Consider the following 16,872-nt stretch of genomic DNA (forward strand, 5'->3'; position numbering starts at 1 on the left):
GCCGTAAACTATTCGAGGAAGTGGAACTGAGAGGAGGAGAGGCATATCAAAGCGACAGAAAAGTGTATTGTTGATTTCCTCCAAGTTGGCGAAGACAAAAAACAGCCTACACCGCGTCCAAAATGTCTGGATTTGACAACAACCCGTTCGCAGACCCGGGGAATGACAACCCTTTTCACGTAAGAACCACTTTTACACCATTTACTAGTATCTAGCAAGTTGAAGGTCCCACTCAAATGTTGATGACTGGCTTATCATTCGTAATAATGATGTTGCATGCCAGGAAATGCACTGGGTAGGACCATCGGAGCTCTCCTGACTGTCATAGGCTAATCCCAAGTGATTGACAAACTTTAAGCCAGTCAACGAGCCATATCTGTGTCGCGGGCGGGGTTAGCCAGCTCTTCAACCAGATTCCAAAGGAAGTTACAAATGCAACAAACTTTTAGAATCAAACTACTGCAGGTTCACAGCTTCACAGTTCACACACTGACACATGACGCCTATGTCAGTTTCCCCTTATTGTTTAGTGGATTGATTCTACTGACTAACTAGAATATTTTCTCTGAAAGTATTTGTTGTTGCTAGTGTCAGTGTGGTTTGGTTTTCAGCCCTGTGTAAACCATTAACCGGATGGTATGTATGTTACCAGGAGATGTGGATGGGGGGAAAAAAGTACAATCTACTAGATATATTATTGTCATTCAATATATTGGGCCCTGAGTTAATTGTAAAATAAATATACCAAAACCAACATTTGGTATCGTGGCATTATGAAACTACCTGATTTAAATGACACATCTCTATTCCCTATAATACCATAGAAAGAGCTACTGGCAGGGCTCAAATGTACTTTGTAAATGTGGACCTCAACAACTACCTCCCGTACACATTAAACACATGGTTAGTGGTGAAATGTTCAGAAACAGGTTATATCTAACGCTGTTTCTCCACTGTGTACACATCAGTGGTTCTCAACCCCAGGGGGGTCCCCAAATATTTTTTTGGGGGGCCCAGATGGCCAGACCATTGACCATTAATGCGTCAAAAACATTAAAACAATCAACTAGGAAAAAATGGTCAGACATTGGCCAAATTGTCAAATATTAGAGGCAAATGTTGTGAAAATATCATTATTTTCGGGGGTCACAGACTCGCAGCCTGAAAAGGTTGAGAACCACTTGTCTACATAGTAGACACATGATTAGACAGTAGACTCTACTGTGTCTACTGTTCAAATAATGACCTATGTGAGATATCTTGGCATGTGTACGACTGTACGGGCAGCTAGGGGAAGTTGGAAAGGAAACAGACAGCCAGGCTAAATGTATTGCACAACATGATGGATTATAATAAATCATTGGCTCATCCAAACTATGATAAGGCTAAAGGCCTATTCATACAGTTTCATACAAAACTACACTTCACCGAAAACTACAACATGACGTCACGCCGCGGTAGTAAGCGCTTCACCACTGACCCAAACACATCTCTCTATTTTTACTAAACCACTGTGTCGGTGGTCACCATATCACCTAAAACTGGAGTATGAATAGGCCTTCCTTAATACTTTCTCAAACGGCGATACGTGACGAAAGCTAATGGCAATGTACTGTAGTATAAATGAGCCTTTAAGATGGATGTCATTATCAACACATTGGGGTATCTATTAGAGATGGCACATGTATTCTCATTTTTATTACCGTCTTATAGGACATAATAGGTTGTGTCGTGCGGTGTTACGGTATGTGAAAGTTAATGTCTGAAAGTAAACACACAGATGTGTGGAAAATGTAATTATTTCAGTATTGTGATTCACTACAGTTCAAGTTCAGTAGACTAGTTAACTATCGTTTCAACAGAGACAGGAATGTGTCTTGACTGACTCTCTGAAGGTAACAAGTGAATACACAACATAATACAAATAGTACAATATACAAATTTCAAAACAGTGCAAATATTACGGGATCCCCCAGCATGTGCACAAGTGCAGATTAAGATCTGGGAGGACAGCTATTTTCAAAACTTCCTTAAAGGACACATAATAAATGTAGGGCAGCTTCTAGCTCTGGTCCATAGCCTTACTGCTTCTGATTCTGCCCTGCAGTAAGGTTCTGCTACTTTCGCTTTTAAATCTCACATGGAACTCAGACCAGCCTCTCCTCTTTAGCGTAACAAAGGCGGGTTGTGTCATTAGAAAGCCTACTTTCCTTAGTGGAAGCACTCTGAGCCCCCCACCACACGTATAAACGGTACTTTTTGGCCAAAAGGGGATTTTGTTTCCACCAATGTTTTTTAACTTTTAGTTACTCCAATGTCCCTTTCTGGCCAAAAAGTACCGTTTATACGTGTGGTGGGGGGCTCAGAGAGTGCGTCCACTAAGGGAAGTAGGCTTTCTAATGACGCAACCCGTCTTTGTATTGGTGAGTAGGTAAAACGTTCTTGAGATTTCCACTAAAGAGGAGAGGCTGGTCTGAGTTCCATGTGAGATTTAAAAGAGAAAGTAGCAGAGCCTTACTGCAGGGCAGAATCGGAAGCAGTACCAGAGCTAGGCACTGTAGGCGGCTCCATGTTTTATGACTTTATTTCCTGAAATAAGACTTGTGAATAACACAGGATACACAGGAGAAGCAACAAAGGCGACAATGAGAATAAGACAAATGACCTCAAACTTTTTATACTGATTATTTTGAATCTTTCAAGATGTGTATATCAATTATGGCTGGGCAATTAACCAAACATATATCAATATTACCGATATTTAGAACCCATAAACAAATGTAAATATAGGCATATATATCCTTATCAGTAGTATCAGTGAATCGACACAAACTGTCTAATTGTTTTTAAAATCGATTAAATACATTTGTTTGATTAACCACTTACCTCACCATAACATTGTCTTACTGTAAAACAGGACCTACATTTGTTAAAATGTGTAGTTTTAATGTTCATAAAGTTCTTACAATTGTTTTGGGAGTCAAAGTAGGATGATAGCACCCCTAGTCAATTTTCAATATTTATCATACTGCAAGTTATCAAACTTGCCAATAATGTCCTATTATGACCAATTTTACAATGCAAGATAAGCCATTTGTTTACAGCGCTGCAGTCACTAGACCTGTCAGGTGCACACTGCACAATAAGATGACATCACTGTTTGCTGTCTGCTGGGTGTGGCTGAATACATTAAATGGCCTTCAGCTAGCAGCTGCAACATGGGGCCTGACCAGGCCTTTCTTTCTAACTGCCCTGTAGAGTGTTGCTCTTGACTAAGGGGGATTTGGCAAATGTTTTACTGAACTTGGTACTGTTTGATGGAATGCAGCCTTCTTAGTCCTATATGAGCACACAGTCTGTGTGATCCTTGGGAAGGGCCTGCAATCTGCTGTAGGCAATGGATTAAGTAAACAGACTATTATGTTTAATGTAATACTAGGTGTGGCAATTTTGGCTAATGTGACTGTATGTGTTTAATACTCTATGAGCCAGGAAACGGTGTTGGATTTATATGTTACGTGCTTTTTCTGTCTACACCTAATCTCTTTCTTCACCAAAAATAGTTGATCTACAAGCTCGCCATGCGTATTGAGCTTGTAGATCTGCTATTTTTGGCTAATATTCCCCCCAAACCCCCCCTGAATATGGATTGCTGGGGTGCAAGTAGTCATTTTAAGAAGTTTGATTTTTTTTGTAGTGATAATAGCATTACTTGCCATTTTACTTCACATGGAATTTTCATATCATCCCATCCATCGCTATTGCTGGTTTTCTATTTAATGAGTAAGTTCATCTATTTTATGTGAGTGAGGTCTTGCTGGCCATGTGTGTTAGTTTGGTTCTCATGCATACTGTATTACAGAGACATACATTAGGCCAGTTAATGCTTTTCTGACTAGACATGTACCACAGTCTTGTCTCTTCTGGCCTCTTCTATCGGCTATAAACTGTTCTAAGATCAGTTGACCTGATTCTTTTTTAATTATGTACCTATGAACTATGTCTATAATGACATGCAAAAATAACAACAATACATACATAATTCATAGTTTACAAACAAACAGAGCACAGTAAAGTAGATAAACACTCTGACACAAGGATGTAGAAATAAAAGCATTATTGAAATGAGGTATAATTCAACAGAAAATAAATGCTACTGCTTAATGTATACGTTTTATGACGGACGCTCGGGCTGAAGTTTAAATCAGTGTTAAGAGTATATAATCTTGTACTCTTAACACAATTAAAAGTGCTAAATCTAAATAACTAAATGAAAGTCATCATTGTAGCAGTAGCGTTTTTTGACAGATGTTGCTTTCTTCACCATGTGCTGTGTATTAGTGATGTCTGTACACAGTAGGAGGTAATGATTGAATGAGGTTATCTAAACAATGTTTGAAGGTCACTCTGCTGCTTGTTACACAGCTGTTAAATGAACACTGGCTGCCCCTAGTTGAACAAGAATATGTTATATGTAATAAAGTTGTGTTGTCATCGTACAGTAGCACTCACACACACATTTTAACAATGTATTTATGTGTATGTATGTACACTCAAATATTACGATGCAGCAAGTATACATCCACCAAGTCGAGGCATAATATCATGTTGTATCATGATACAACAAGCAACACACACACACGCACACGCGCACGCACACACACACACACACACACACACACACACACACACACACAGATGAAAATAGCAGATCTACAAGCTCACAATGCAGAGCTTATAGTTTGGCCATTTGTAAAAATAATAATACAAAAATAAAATAAAAAAAGACATTGTATAACACAGGTTTAAGTGGTTCATCTGACTAATCAATATAGTAAAATTATTTTGTGCCGATTCATTGATATATCAAAAAAAATGCTTCTTGATTAATCGATTAACCTGAGCCAGTCTGTTATTTATTGGTTATAATCTAAATATCAGTTTTGATACATTTTCAGTTAAGTGTTTGTTGACAGTGATGTTTTATGTGTGTTTCAGGACCCGTCGGTCACACAGGCGACCAACTCCACTGTAGAACCTGTGGACCAGTTCAACCCTTTTCCTTCACATCCCACTGTAAGACACCAGAATTGCTGCTCTTGTTAAAGGAGTCATAGAAGTAGTATCACTAGGTATAATAGAAGTTGCACCAGTATTAAAAAAGTATTTTATGTTTCTTCCCTCCCTCCCTCCCTCCCTCCCTCCCTCCCTCCCTCCCTCCAGGATGATGTAACTATCAACACCACTCCTGCCTCCACCACTGCGTACCAGCCAGCTGTCCTGCAGCCCTCCATGGAACCTAGCCCTCAGGTCAGTCACTTCACCTCCACACAGCACTGACCTAGGATCTGCTTCCTCCATGCATTCCGTGCAAACAGTACTGTAACACTGACCTAGGATCTGCTTCCTCCATGCATTCCGTGCAAACAGTACTGTAACACTGACCTAGGATCTGCTTCCCCCATGCATTCCATGCACCTAGGATCTGCTTCCCCCATGCATTCCGTGCAAACAGTACTGTAACACTGACCTAGGATCTGCTTCCCCCATGCATTCCGTGCAAACAGTACTGTAACACTGACCTAGCATCTGCTTCCCCCATGCATTCCGTGCACCTAGGATCTGCTTCCCCCATGCATTCCGTGCAAACAGTACTGTAACACTGACCTAGGATCTGCTTCCCCCATGCATTCCGTGCGAACAGTACTGTAACACTGACCTAGCATCTGCTTCCCCCATGCATTCCGTGCAAACAGTACTGTAACACTGACCTAGGATCTGCTTCCCCCATGCATTCCGTGCAAACAGTACTGTAACACTGACCTAGGATCTGCTTCCCCCATGCATTCCATGCACCTAGGATCTGCTTCCCCCATGCATTCCGTGCAAACAGTACTGTAACACTGACCTAGGATCTGCTTCCCCCATGCATTCCGTGCAAACAGTACTGTAACACTGACCTAGCATCTGCTTCCCCCATGCATTCCGTGCACCTAGGATCTGCTTCCCCCATGCATTCCGTGCAAACAGTACTGTAACACTGACCTAGGATCTGCTTCCCCCATGCATTCCGTGCAAACAGTACTGTAACACTGACCTAGGATCTGCTTCCCCCATGCATTCCGTGCGAACAGTACTGTAACACTGACCTAGCATCTGCTTCCCCCATGCATTCCGTGCAAACAGTACTGTAACACTGACCTAGGATCTGCTTCCCCCATGCATTCCGTGCAAACAGTACTGTAACACTGACCTAGGATCTGCTTCCCCCATGCATTCCGTGCAAACAGTACTGTAACACTGACCTAGGATCTGCTTCCCCCGTGCATTCCGTGCAAACAGTACTGTAACACTGACCTAGGATCTGCTTCCCCCATGCATTCCGTGCAAACAGTACTGTAACACTGACCTAGGATCTGCTTCCCCCATGCATTCCGTGCAAACAGTACTGTAACATTGACCTAGCATCTGCTTCCCCCATGCATTCCGTGCAAACAGTACTGTAACACTGACCTAGGATCTGCTTCCCCCATGCATTCCGTGCAAACAGTACTGTAACACTGACCTAGGATCTGCTTCCCCCGTGCATTCCGTGCAAACAGTACTGTAACACTGACCTAGGATCTGCTTCCCCCATGCATTCCGTGCAAACAGTACTGTAACACTGACCTAGGATCTGCTTCCCCCATGCATTCCGTGCAAACAGTACTGTAACATTGACCTAGCATCTGCTTCCCCCCATGCATTCCGTGCAAACAGTACTGTAACACTGACCTAGGATGTGCTTCCCCCATGCATTCCGTGCAAACAGTACGGTAACACTGACCTAGGATCTGCTTCCCCTGTGCATTCCGTGCAAACAGTACTGTAACACTTACCTAGGATCTGCTTCCCCCCATTCATTCCGTGTAAACAGTACTGTAACACTGACCTAGGATGTGCTTCCCCCATGCATTCCGTGCAAACAGTACTGTAACACTGACCTAGGATCTGCTTCCCCCCGTGCATTCCGTGTAAACAGTACTGTAACACTTACCTAGGATCTGCTTCCCCCATGTGTTCTGTGTGTGTAGGCAACAGTAGTTGCAGCCCAGGCTAACCTGCTGCGACAGCAGGAAGAACTGGAGCGGAAGGCAGTGGAGCTTGATCGCAGAGAACAGGAGTTACAGAACAGAGGACCCACAGGTAGAACTATACTGACCTCTACTGCTAGACTACTACTATACTGACCTCTACTACTGCTGCTACTCCACACATCTGTATCATCTACTCCAGAGGTTCCCAACTGATGCGCCATTCTGTGAGAGGGTTATCTAATAGTCCAATAAACAGGCTGTACACTTAACTCATGGATTCACAAGATCAGGCATTTAATGATTGCCCATATTTATCCAAACTTGAATGGTCATATGAACAGCAAAGACGCATATGAAAGCAAATACGACCCGTTACATCACAAATCAGATTCGATCATATCAGCCCGTTGATCGGGGCGCCCCTCGAAGCACAGGCCAGAGGTTGGTCTGTCCTGGAGAATTCTGACGTGTCTCTACTTTTCCAGACACTATATAGGAATCTTTTCTTGTCACTCAGTGACCTTGCATGAGCACAGCTCGGGTGAACACTCTTAAAGTAATGGTAACTGCTTAAAGGGACTACTTTCCCCCATCAGCCCTCCTTGGTAATGATTAATTCAATTACCAGACAAAATTTAAGTATGCAATTTTAACCTAATACTATCGGTACGAGGGGCACACCAATTAGGGACTGTAAAACACTACATTCAAGGGTTAGTGGTAATCAGACATTGAATTCCAAAAGATAAAAAATTAAAATGATGACAATTAATAATCAGGTCAATCATACGAATAAAAGTACATTGAGTCACTTATGAAAATCAAATCAATCATAAATCACATTGTACATATCAAACTTCTTGTAGTATTTTCTCATTGCCAGTCTTCATTTTGAGGCATCGTGCAAGTGGACACTGGTGATTAGGGAAACCAATTTGTTATATTTTACTTAATTCTTCGTCACACCCTCCTTGGTGTTATGTTATTGTCTCACTCTATTTGTATTATCTCTCCCTCCTTCATGTGACATCTGGCATGACACATTAAAACAGAATTATGTTTAAACGGACGTGGACGGTTAAAAAAACCGACAGACAGATTTATTTGGTGAAGGTATTGACAGAGGATTATGGGGTTTCTCTGCGTACAAAATAGATTTATTTGGTGAAGGTGTTGACAGAGGATTATGAGGTTTCTCTGCATACAAAATAGTTATGCCTGTCAATTAGCATAAGGGAGGTTAAAAGTGTGCTGAAGGTACACATAAAGGACGTTACTACCAGCCTTGCACGGAGAAGCAAGGCCAGGTTTTGTTTAACCAACAACCCACGAGGAGTGCGGGGAGTTGGAGCGCTTCTGCACGTTAAACGCAGAAAGTTCCGGCTGGTCAACCTGCAAAAGAGAAGATGACCGAAATACCGGCTGTTTTTAGACGCACTGTCAGATTTCACAGGAGAAGAGAGGTTCACGCCTCCATTCCTGGTGGGTCAATCTCACAAAGAGAGTCATGGTGCCAACGCAAATGCTTGATAGCATGCTCGCGGGATTGCCAGGTGGCAAATCTAAGGCCAGAAAAATGCCTTCATTTTCCGATCCTGATGTAAAGAAAAATAAGGCGAAGTGGAAATGGAGAGGCACTTTTAGAAAGTCAGCCAAGGTGACATGCTCACAACCATTGTTCCTGCACAGCATGGAGCAATTGGGGGCTTCAGATGTCTCAGCGCACACACACACACACACACACACACACACACACACACACACACACACACACTCTCACAAAAAGATGTGTGTTTGACCTGGGCATATAATTGTGATTTGTATTTTGGTTCATCTATTTGTACTTTACAAGCAAGTGCAAGTAAATTTATTTATTTCGTGAAGTAATGATTGCTTTCTCTGTGTGGTGTCTGTGTGCTTTCTAAGTTAAAGTACACCAAATAAGTTGAAATGCAATGTCTGTCGCAAACACAATTAGCAAATTGAGCATTTTGAGTAACAAAATGCTAAACAGGTTGTGTGATCCTTCTTCCTCAATCTTATTTTGAGGGGGGGGAGGTGTTTACTTAGACATTATCTAAACCTTTGTCCGGGCAAAAAGCCATAAAACAAACATATATATATAAATGTGCAGTAGCCATTTACGTCAAGACGTCTAATTGACGTCTTTGTAATGGATGCTACGGGCGTCAAGACATCTCTCCCTTGGGATTTATTTTTAATCCATATTTTAAAAATTCCTCTAATCTGGTGTACAGGTGATGACATGCACATTACATGCATAATAGAATGACAAATTCTTTCTTTCTTTATAATGGGAGAATTGGCACTCAGAGCCTAAACTGGTGACCACCAGGTGGCGCTTTAATAACATGTGTAGTGTTGGAACGTTTAGTTTAGTCTATGTGTGTTAATCTTTAGTAAAAGTTTGCCTGTTGGATGCTCTGCTAATCTCCAGAAATCCGAACACTACTCCACCATGCCAGTCCACAAACATTTTATGAACTGTCGCCATTTTATGAACGGTCCGTGGTATTAGAAAGGTTGGGAACCGGCCTGATCTACTCAATTGTTTGAAGTACATTGCAAGTATATGTACAAACTTGATGTTTCTGCTGTTTACTTTGGAAGGTAAAGTGAACAACTGGCCTCCTCTCCCTAAGAGCTTCCCCATCAAGCCATGCTTCTACCAGGACTTCTCTGAGGAGATTCCCGTGGAATACCAGAGAGTAGCAAAGATGATATACTACCTCTGGATGTGTAAGTACAGTACAATACAAACCATACAGTATACTACTCATACTCATTAGTATCAGTACTAGTATCATTACTGTACATATTGATGTGTACAATTTCGATACTTCATTTATTTACCTTTTAAAGAATACACTTTATTATGTTCTTTTATTATTATTATGCCACCATGTATGGTAAAACATGTCACTCCTAGTCATTTCAACATGTCCCTGGTCAATACAGGCATACAGTGTTATCAGTGCTCTTTCAGCACTCCATTGTTTGTTTCGGTCTCTGTTTACTTCTTCCTGCAATTCTGTCCTTGTGTCTTCTGGTCATTGTCGAACTGTGTCCCTCCATTCTGTCTCTCTCTATTCCTGTTGAGTTGATTCTATAATGGTATCTGTCCCTTTTGTCCCTCCCAGTTTATTGTGTGACTCTGTTCCTCAACCTGTTGGCGTGTCTGGCCTTCTTCACGACCGATTCGTCATATGGCGTGGACTTTGGCCTCTCCATCCTGTGGCTCATTCTGTTTGCTCCCTGCTCCTTCCTCTGCTGGTACAGGCCAGTCTACAAGGCTTTCAAGTGAGTCTCTACGTTCCTTCGATTCAACAAACCCTCAGCTTCAGTGCTGTTTTGTGGGGTCTAGTTCTGCATTCAGTGAGTTACACCACCCTTGACACCATGTATGAGGCATGAGTTGTGATTGGTATAACTTCTGTAGAGTACATTGTGCGGGTTTGATAATATTGGTGTTGACTCTGATGGACTGATGCCGTTGTCTGTCTCATCTCCAGGTCTGACAGCTCATTCAGCTTCTTCTTTTTCTTCTTCGTGTTCTTCTGCCAAGTGGCCTTCTTGATCATCCAGTCGGTGGGAATCCCCAAGTGGGGCAACAGGTGAGTCACGCCCAGTCCGACAAACCGGTTAAAACCATAAATCCTTCAACAAGTACAAAAAACTGTGTGATATTATTACAAACTAGAGTCTGGTCTGATGACGGGGTGCCTCTATAATGGTACAGGTGACAGATTAACTTAAATTGCATCTGCATGCAGTGTGCACACGTGGTAGCATGATCCTGCTGTATGTCCAGTGTTTCAGGCCTAAACTACTCTCTCCTACATCTTTGTCTTGCCTCCATTTTTACTATCAGATACTATCCATCCTTCAATGCTTCACTGCCTGTCTCTGCTTCCTGATGACTTCTGTAAGTCTCTGCTACTTACCCTGACCACACTAACTCCCTATTTGCCTTTATACCGTATGCATGACAATACGGTACTAAACCTTTATTTCTATTGCACTTTTAAAACCACACTTGCATTATATACCATAAATTAAGAATAGGAACGATGTAAACGCTTAGAAAATCCAGGCATAAATAAGTTTGCACTCTTGTCCAAATCAAAATGTTTTCCAGTCAGCTGACTAAGCTGAATAATACAAGAAGGGCAGAAGCTTACAAACCAACACATTAAAAAAGGAAATGTTCACACAGATTTGTTCACATGCAAAACATTTATCCACTTTGTGAAATGGTTTTTTTCTTCTTCTTTTTTTAAACAACATTTTTGAACCAACCTCTGGCTGTCATAGAGCCTCTGTTTGTTTTCATTGCAAACCTTCTTAAGAACTATTAAAATAATAATAACCTGTGTGAAAAAGGAAATCATGAATGACGTGTCGAGTCCTGCACTTCTCGCAATGCTATGGGCGCGTTCGGAAATAGCGCACTGAGCGCGCTGTGCAATGCAAACTAATAGGCGAGTGCGCTCCCGATGCGCATTTCCAAACATACCCTATATGACCCATAGCCTGAAGGGATGCAACGCTCTGATTAGTTCAGAAGCACACAGCCTTCCGTTTTAGACTGCCCCGTCTTTAACCACAGTACCTCTGAATGGTCTTGGATCATGAGGAAGCTATGGCTCAGAAGTAGAGGTGGAGTGGCCATTTGAGAACCAGAGTGTTTCCGGTTTGATCTCCGGCTCGTCTTGGCTTTGTGCCAGGGTTCGTGAGCAAGATACTGAATCCCTAACTGCTCCCGATGAGTGTGGTCGACTGTGGTACGTAGCATGGCTGCTTCCACCGTCGTTGTGAATGTGCGTCTGAATGAGTGAATGTAACACACAGGATAAAGGCGCAATAGAAATGCAGATCATTGACCGTTTTACCAAAGGTTAAGTCCAAGGGGCCTGCAGGTGCATTTCTTACTGTACTTTATTACTGCTTCTTAGCAAACACAAGTTAATCTTTTGAAAATAATGTTATATGATGACTCATACGCCTTTCCTGATCAAAATTATCTCTTGCCACTGGCTCTCAACATTAGTTATTATCTATGTAACATAGAACAGATTTGCCTGCAATGATAATGATATGATGATGATAAATCAAAACTTGTATTGCATGTCACCTTGCTCTGCGCTGTCTTGTCAGTCTAAAAGTCTCCAGTTTATTGTTTTCTGCTGTTTTCCCATGCCAACTTGTAGTTCTATACATTAATTACATCAACTCCATTCTAGGGGAAACACTATTATAATATAATATTTACTGTTACTAGTACAAACTATGTATATTAGTGAGATAGACCACATCAACATAATGAAACTTTTTGTCCTGAAAATACTGGTACTGTATTTAAATGAACCAAACATAATTGTCCCTGTAAACTAATTTTACCACAATAATTGTCAACTTTAAGAAATATATTGTCAACACAATGGAAAGCAGTTGCAGCTTGTATGCTTTACTTATAGGAAAATCATTTTGGACCGTTAAATGGTTAGGATATAGAATTGTATTGATTTAGATTCCTCCATTTTTGGGTGGGGGTACCTGGTAACTCTTATAACTACACTTGTTGTGAGTATGATTTTGGCCTTACGACCACTTGCATTCTCTTTGCTCTGATTCAGTGGCTGGATTTCCGCATTCACTGCCATTGGTCATAACACGGCGGTGGGAGCCATCATGATGCTGGTCGCCTGTTTCTTCACCATCTGTGCTGTGCTCTCTGTCATCCTGCTGAAAATGGTGAGGAATTGTCTTGTCTCCGTCTATCGGTCTCATTCTGTCTCTCTCTCTCTCGATACATCTCCCTAGCTCTCACTTTCCCTCCAATGTATTTATTCGTGAGGGTGGAAAACACATCTGTTGATTTGTTTTGAACCGGAGAACTATCCTACTATAAATGCGCATAACTCGAGAATCGTTTGCCCCACCGACTTCAAATTCGACAAAGTTAAAATGGGTGCTATGGCAATGGGTATTGCATACTACAGAGATATCCATATACAGTATGGGCACAAAAGGGACACAGACAGATAGCTAAAACAGATGCTATGACAACGGATATTATTAGGTTCCCAAGTTACATCGTTCCCAAGTAGGCCGGTGGCCAACGGGCACGTACAGGTCTAGTCCAACTATAAATGCGCCACGTCTGTCTGTGTGCGTGTCTGTGTGCACGGTTGTAATGCACGTAACTCGAGAACCGTTTGCCCCACCGACTTCAAATCGACACACACGTTCCACACCCCCACAGGGAGTGCAGTGCCCGGTATCGAGTCGGTGGCATACACCGTTGTCCAGAAAGTCCCCTCACCTGTGCAATTTCAAGCCTCTGCCTCAGCCAATTGATCGCCATGGCAACCCCACACCTGCCAATTTATTACGTAACCAGTCCACTTTTCAGTCAGTTTGCACTCTTCAGACACAGGGGCGGCGGTGGCTCAGGGGTAGAGTGCCTGGATGGTAACCGTAAGGTTGCCAGTTCGAACCCGGGCTCCCCCAGAGTTACTGTCGAAGTGTCCTTGAGCAAGACACTGAACCCCTAATTGCTCCCGATGTGCTAGTTGGTGCCTTGCATGGTTTCCGCTGCCATCGGTGTATGAATGTGTGTGTGAATGGGTGAATGTAATGCACAATCTCTGTAAAGCGCCTTGGATAAAGGCGCTATATAAATGCACCATTTACCATTTACCACAGGCAGACAAGACAGGGCACCTCCATGTGGGACACAGACAGACAGATAAAATGGGTGCTATGACAACGGGTATTGCATACTACAGACATCTCCATATACAGTATGGGCACTAAAGGGACACAGACAGATAGTTAAAACGGGTGCTATGACAAGTTGACATTATTAGGGTCCCAAGTTGCATCATTCTCAAGTAGGCCTCTCTTCACTCCGTCACCCCTTGTGTTTCATGCTTGAGATGCGATCTGCTTATCTTTAGGCTGATCACTGTCTGTCCCTCTGCAGGTTCACAGTCATTATCGGCGGACTGGAGCCAGTTTCCATAAGGCTCAGCAGGAGTTCTCCCAGGGAGTTCTCACCAACAAGACATTCCAGACTGCTGCTACCACAGCAGCCTCCACTGCTGCCCAGGGAGCCTTCCAGAGCAACAACTAATGCTAGGCTAGGCAAGGCTGAGCTCGGCTGAACTTGGCTAGTCTGCTTTCACAGTTCAAGGCAAGTCTGATGTGGGCTAAATTTGGCATATCCAGGCTAGTCTTGTGTAGGTGAGGCTAGACTAAACTTGGTGATTGCTTGACTACAGGCTAAATCTCATTCAGCTAACTCAAGCTGAGCGCTCAACCTTGTTAAACTATGCTCCCTCATTTCACTCTCAATATCTATGCATCTTCCCTTCTATACCTCCATGTTAAGTGTGGTTTCCTATTAGTCTGTCTCCCACAGAGACAGCAAGGTCCCCTGGCTCTGCTAAATTCAGCTCCAACAGCAGTTTAAGAGACGGTTAAAGGGAAGTTCTCCCATCAAATGCATTCTGGGAAGGAAAGCATGTTGTGTGATTGCCATTTTAAAGTGTCTACGCTTGGTGTATTGTGTGTGCACTTTTGGCTAAGCTCTACAGTATGATGCACCTTTTGTGGACTTTCTCCAAGGCGTTCCTGTCTTTATAATGTCTTTATAATGTCTTTTTAAGTGTGTGTGTGTGTGTGTGTGTGTGTGTGTGTGTGTGTGTGTGTGTGTGTGTGTGTGTGTGTGTGTGTGTGTGTGTGTGTGTGTGTGTGTGTGTGTGTGTGTGTGTGTGTGTGTGTGTGTGTGTGTGTGTGTGTGTGTGTGTGTGATATAAATAAGATGAAGGTTTTGTTCCTCCTCTGTCCTCTATGGTGTTTGTCTTGTTTCATAGCCCTTTGTCTTTTAATTTCAATGTGCAGAAGAGGAGAAGTTCCTCTACTTATGATGAACCTGCGCCATTGCATGGCAAGCAGAGTAAAGGCTTATTTCTACTCTGTTGCATGACGAGATGGGGCATTGTGCTTATCACCTGAATTTTCCTTCAGCATCCTAGTGGTGCTCTAAAGCAATCTGTTGGCTCAGGGAGTTCAAAGTTTATAAGTAGAGCAGTGTGTGTAATTGCATAAATAACTGGAATGGAAAGACCCCGATTTTAGAGAATTAATGAAGTTAATCACAGTCTCCATAGTGTTACTATGATTATTAACCCGAAGAATCACGTAAGCTTCAGCTTCAAAGGTGCCACATTTATAGAATTTTGTATTGTTGTTCTGTCACAAACATGTTTAAGTATTGTTTCGTTTTTTTTACAGTATGCTCTTATTTCTAGAAATATAGATGTATTGATGGATTTAGTAGAATGTTCTCCATGAATCTCCTGCCTGCATACTTTGTGTTCTATTCAATCAAGAGAAACATGACCCCCTAGTAGTGTAAAGTTCAAATAGCCAGTTTTCAAACATTGGTCTCTCTTTGTTGGCAAAGAAAATCAAACGTTAACTATTATCATCATCAGTCATTGTATGTAAAGGTCTAAATACAAAATGAATTGGCCAACACACGCAGGAAGGAAACTTCGATAGATTGAATGCCACAAGTCCTTGATATTATAGTAGATGCACTTTCAGCCAAGATGGCCTTCTGTAGTATTCAAACATCAGTGACCACTGCATTACAGCTATTAAGAGTCCTGGTATGTGCCGAGGCCGTTTTTCTTTTATTGTATACGGTATTCCCATGTACTAAAAAAGACGATTTATTAGTGAGTTGAGCACGCTTTGTGTTAAGGTTTAATAACTATAATATACTGTATGTAAATGCTGTAAACTAAGGTCTCAATTCAGAAAAAAGATTGTAGAAAATGAATTTAGCTTCAACGGTGGAGGTTTTCTTGAATCGGCGGTAGATCTTGTGTGGCTGATGATGCAGCTTTGACCAAAACTTTGAAAAGTGCCTTGAGTTTGTTCTTATGTATGCTACCGTGGTCATTGGTTCCTAAGGTAACCAACACAGTATAGAAGATTGGAAAAAAATTATAATCAACAATGCCATTTAAACTGTCTTTCATTTGGTGACCGTACAGCCAATGCTTTTTTTTGTTGATTTGCCAATAGATGTATAGATCAATTAAAGTCTTTATTATTGTGTATATTGTCAATTTTTCAGTAACCCCCCACAGTATTAAAAAGTGCTTCAGACAAAACCACCTAACTCCATTGGCCCCTAAAACTGTCTGCTAAAGCAGCTATAACCTCTCCCCCTCTCATGCAAGTATCATCTGACAACATAAAGTCACAATACCAACTTTTATGAGGCAGTATTGCTTATATTTAAAAAAAACAAATATGTATGTTTCTTGAATAATTATCATTTTGGAGTTAGGTGGTTTCTCCCCGACAACAGAGCTATGTGAATATATGCTGTATTGCAGGCTTTGGAATGAAAACTTTTTTTTTTGTAATGATTCACTAGAACCTATGAATTCTGAAATGAACTGCATTCATACTTTGATTGGCTACAGTACCTTTTGCCCTGGAGATTACAGAGATTTAGATACAGTTTAAATCAATACAGTTTCAACTCAAATTTTCCAGAAATTGCAGGTTCTTGTGGATATTGGTGCCGGTAATCCAAGGTTCACAGTTGTTTTTTTTATGTGGGGTTTCTACAATAACCGTTTGCATATGATGACATTTTTTGTTCTTAAGCAGTAAGAACAGCTACTGCAATCAAGACTGGCCAAGGCTAGAAAACCTAAACGGTATATAACATGAAAGGAGAAGTTCT

At 41.8% G+C, this 16,872-nt stretch overlaps 1 protein-coding gene across 1 annotated transcript; it reads left to right on the forward strand.

The window, feature by feature from the left end:
- The first annotated feature begins 31 nt into the window (after positions 1-31).
- On the forward strand, positions 32-16,232 carry scamp2 (secretory carrier membrane protein 2). Its single transcript, XM_083763141.1, has 9 exons — positions 32-179; positions 4,999-5,076; positions 5,224-5,310; positions 7,074-7,185; positions 9,708-9,836; positions 10,238-10,397; positions 10,610-10,711; positions 12,734-12,851; positions 14,086-16,232. The coding sequence occupies exons 1-9, from the start codon at positions 123-125 to the stop codon at positions 14,233-14,235; spliced, it is 993 nt and encodes a 330-aa protein (XP_083619267.1). The 5' UTR covers positions 32-122; the 3' UTR covers positions 14,236-16,232.
- Positions 16,233-16,872: the final 640 nt, after the last annotated feature.

This window comes from Protomyctophum parallelum (genome assembly GCF_964188405.1).
Source record: "Protomyctophum parallelum genome assembly, chromosome: 4".
In the NCBI taxonomy this organism is placed as follows: domain Eukaryota; kingdom Metazoa; phylum Chordata; class Actinopteri; order Myctophiformes; family Myctophidae; genus Protomyctophum; species Protomyctophum parallelum.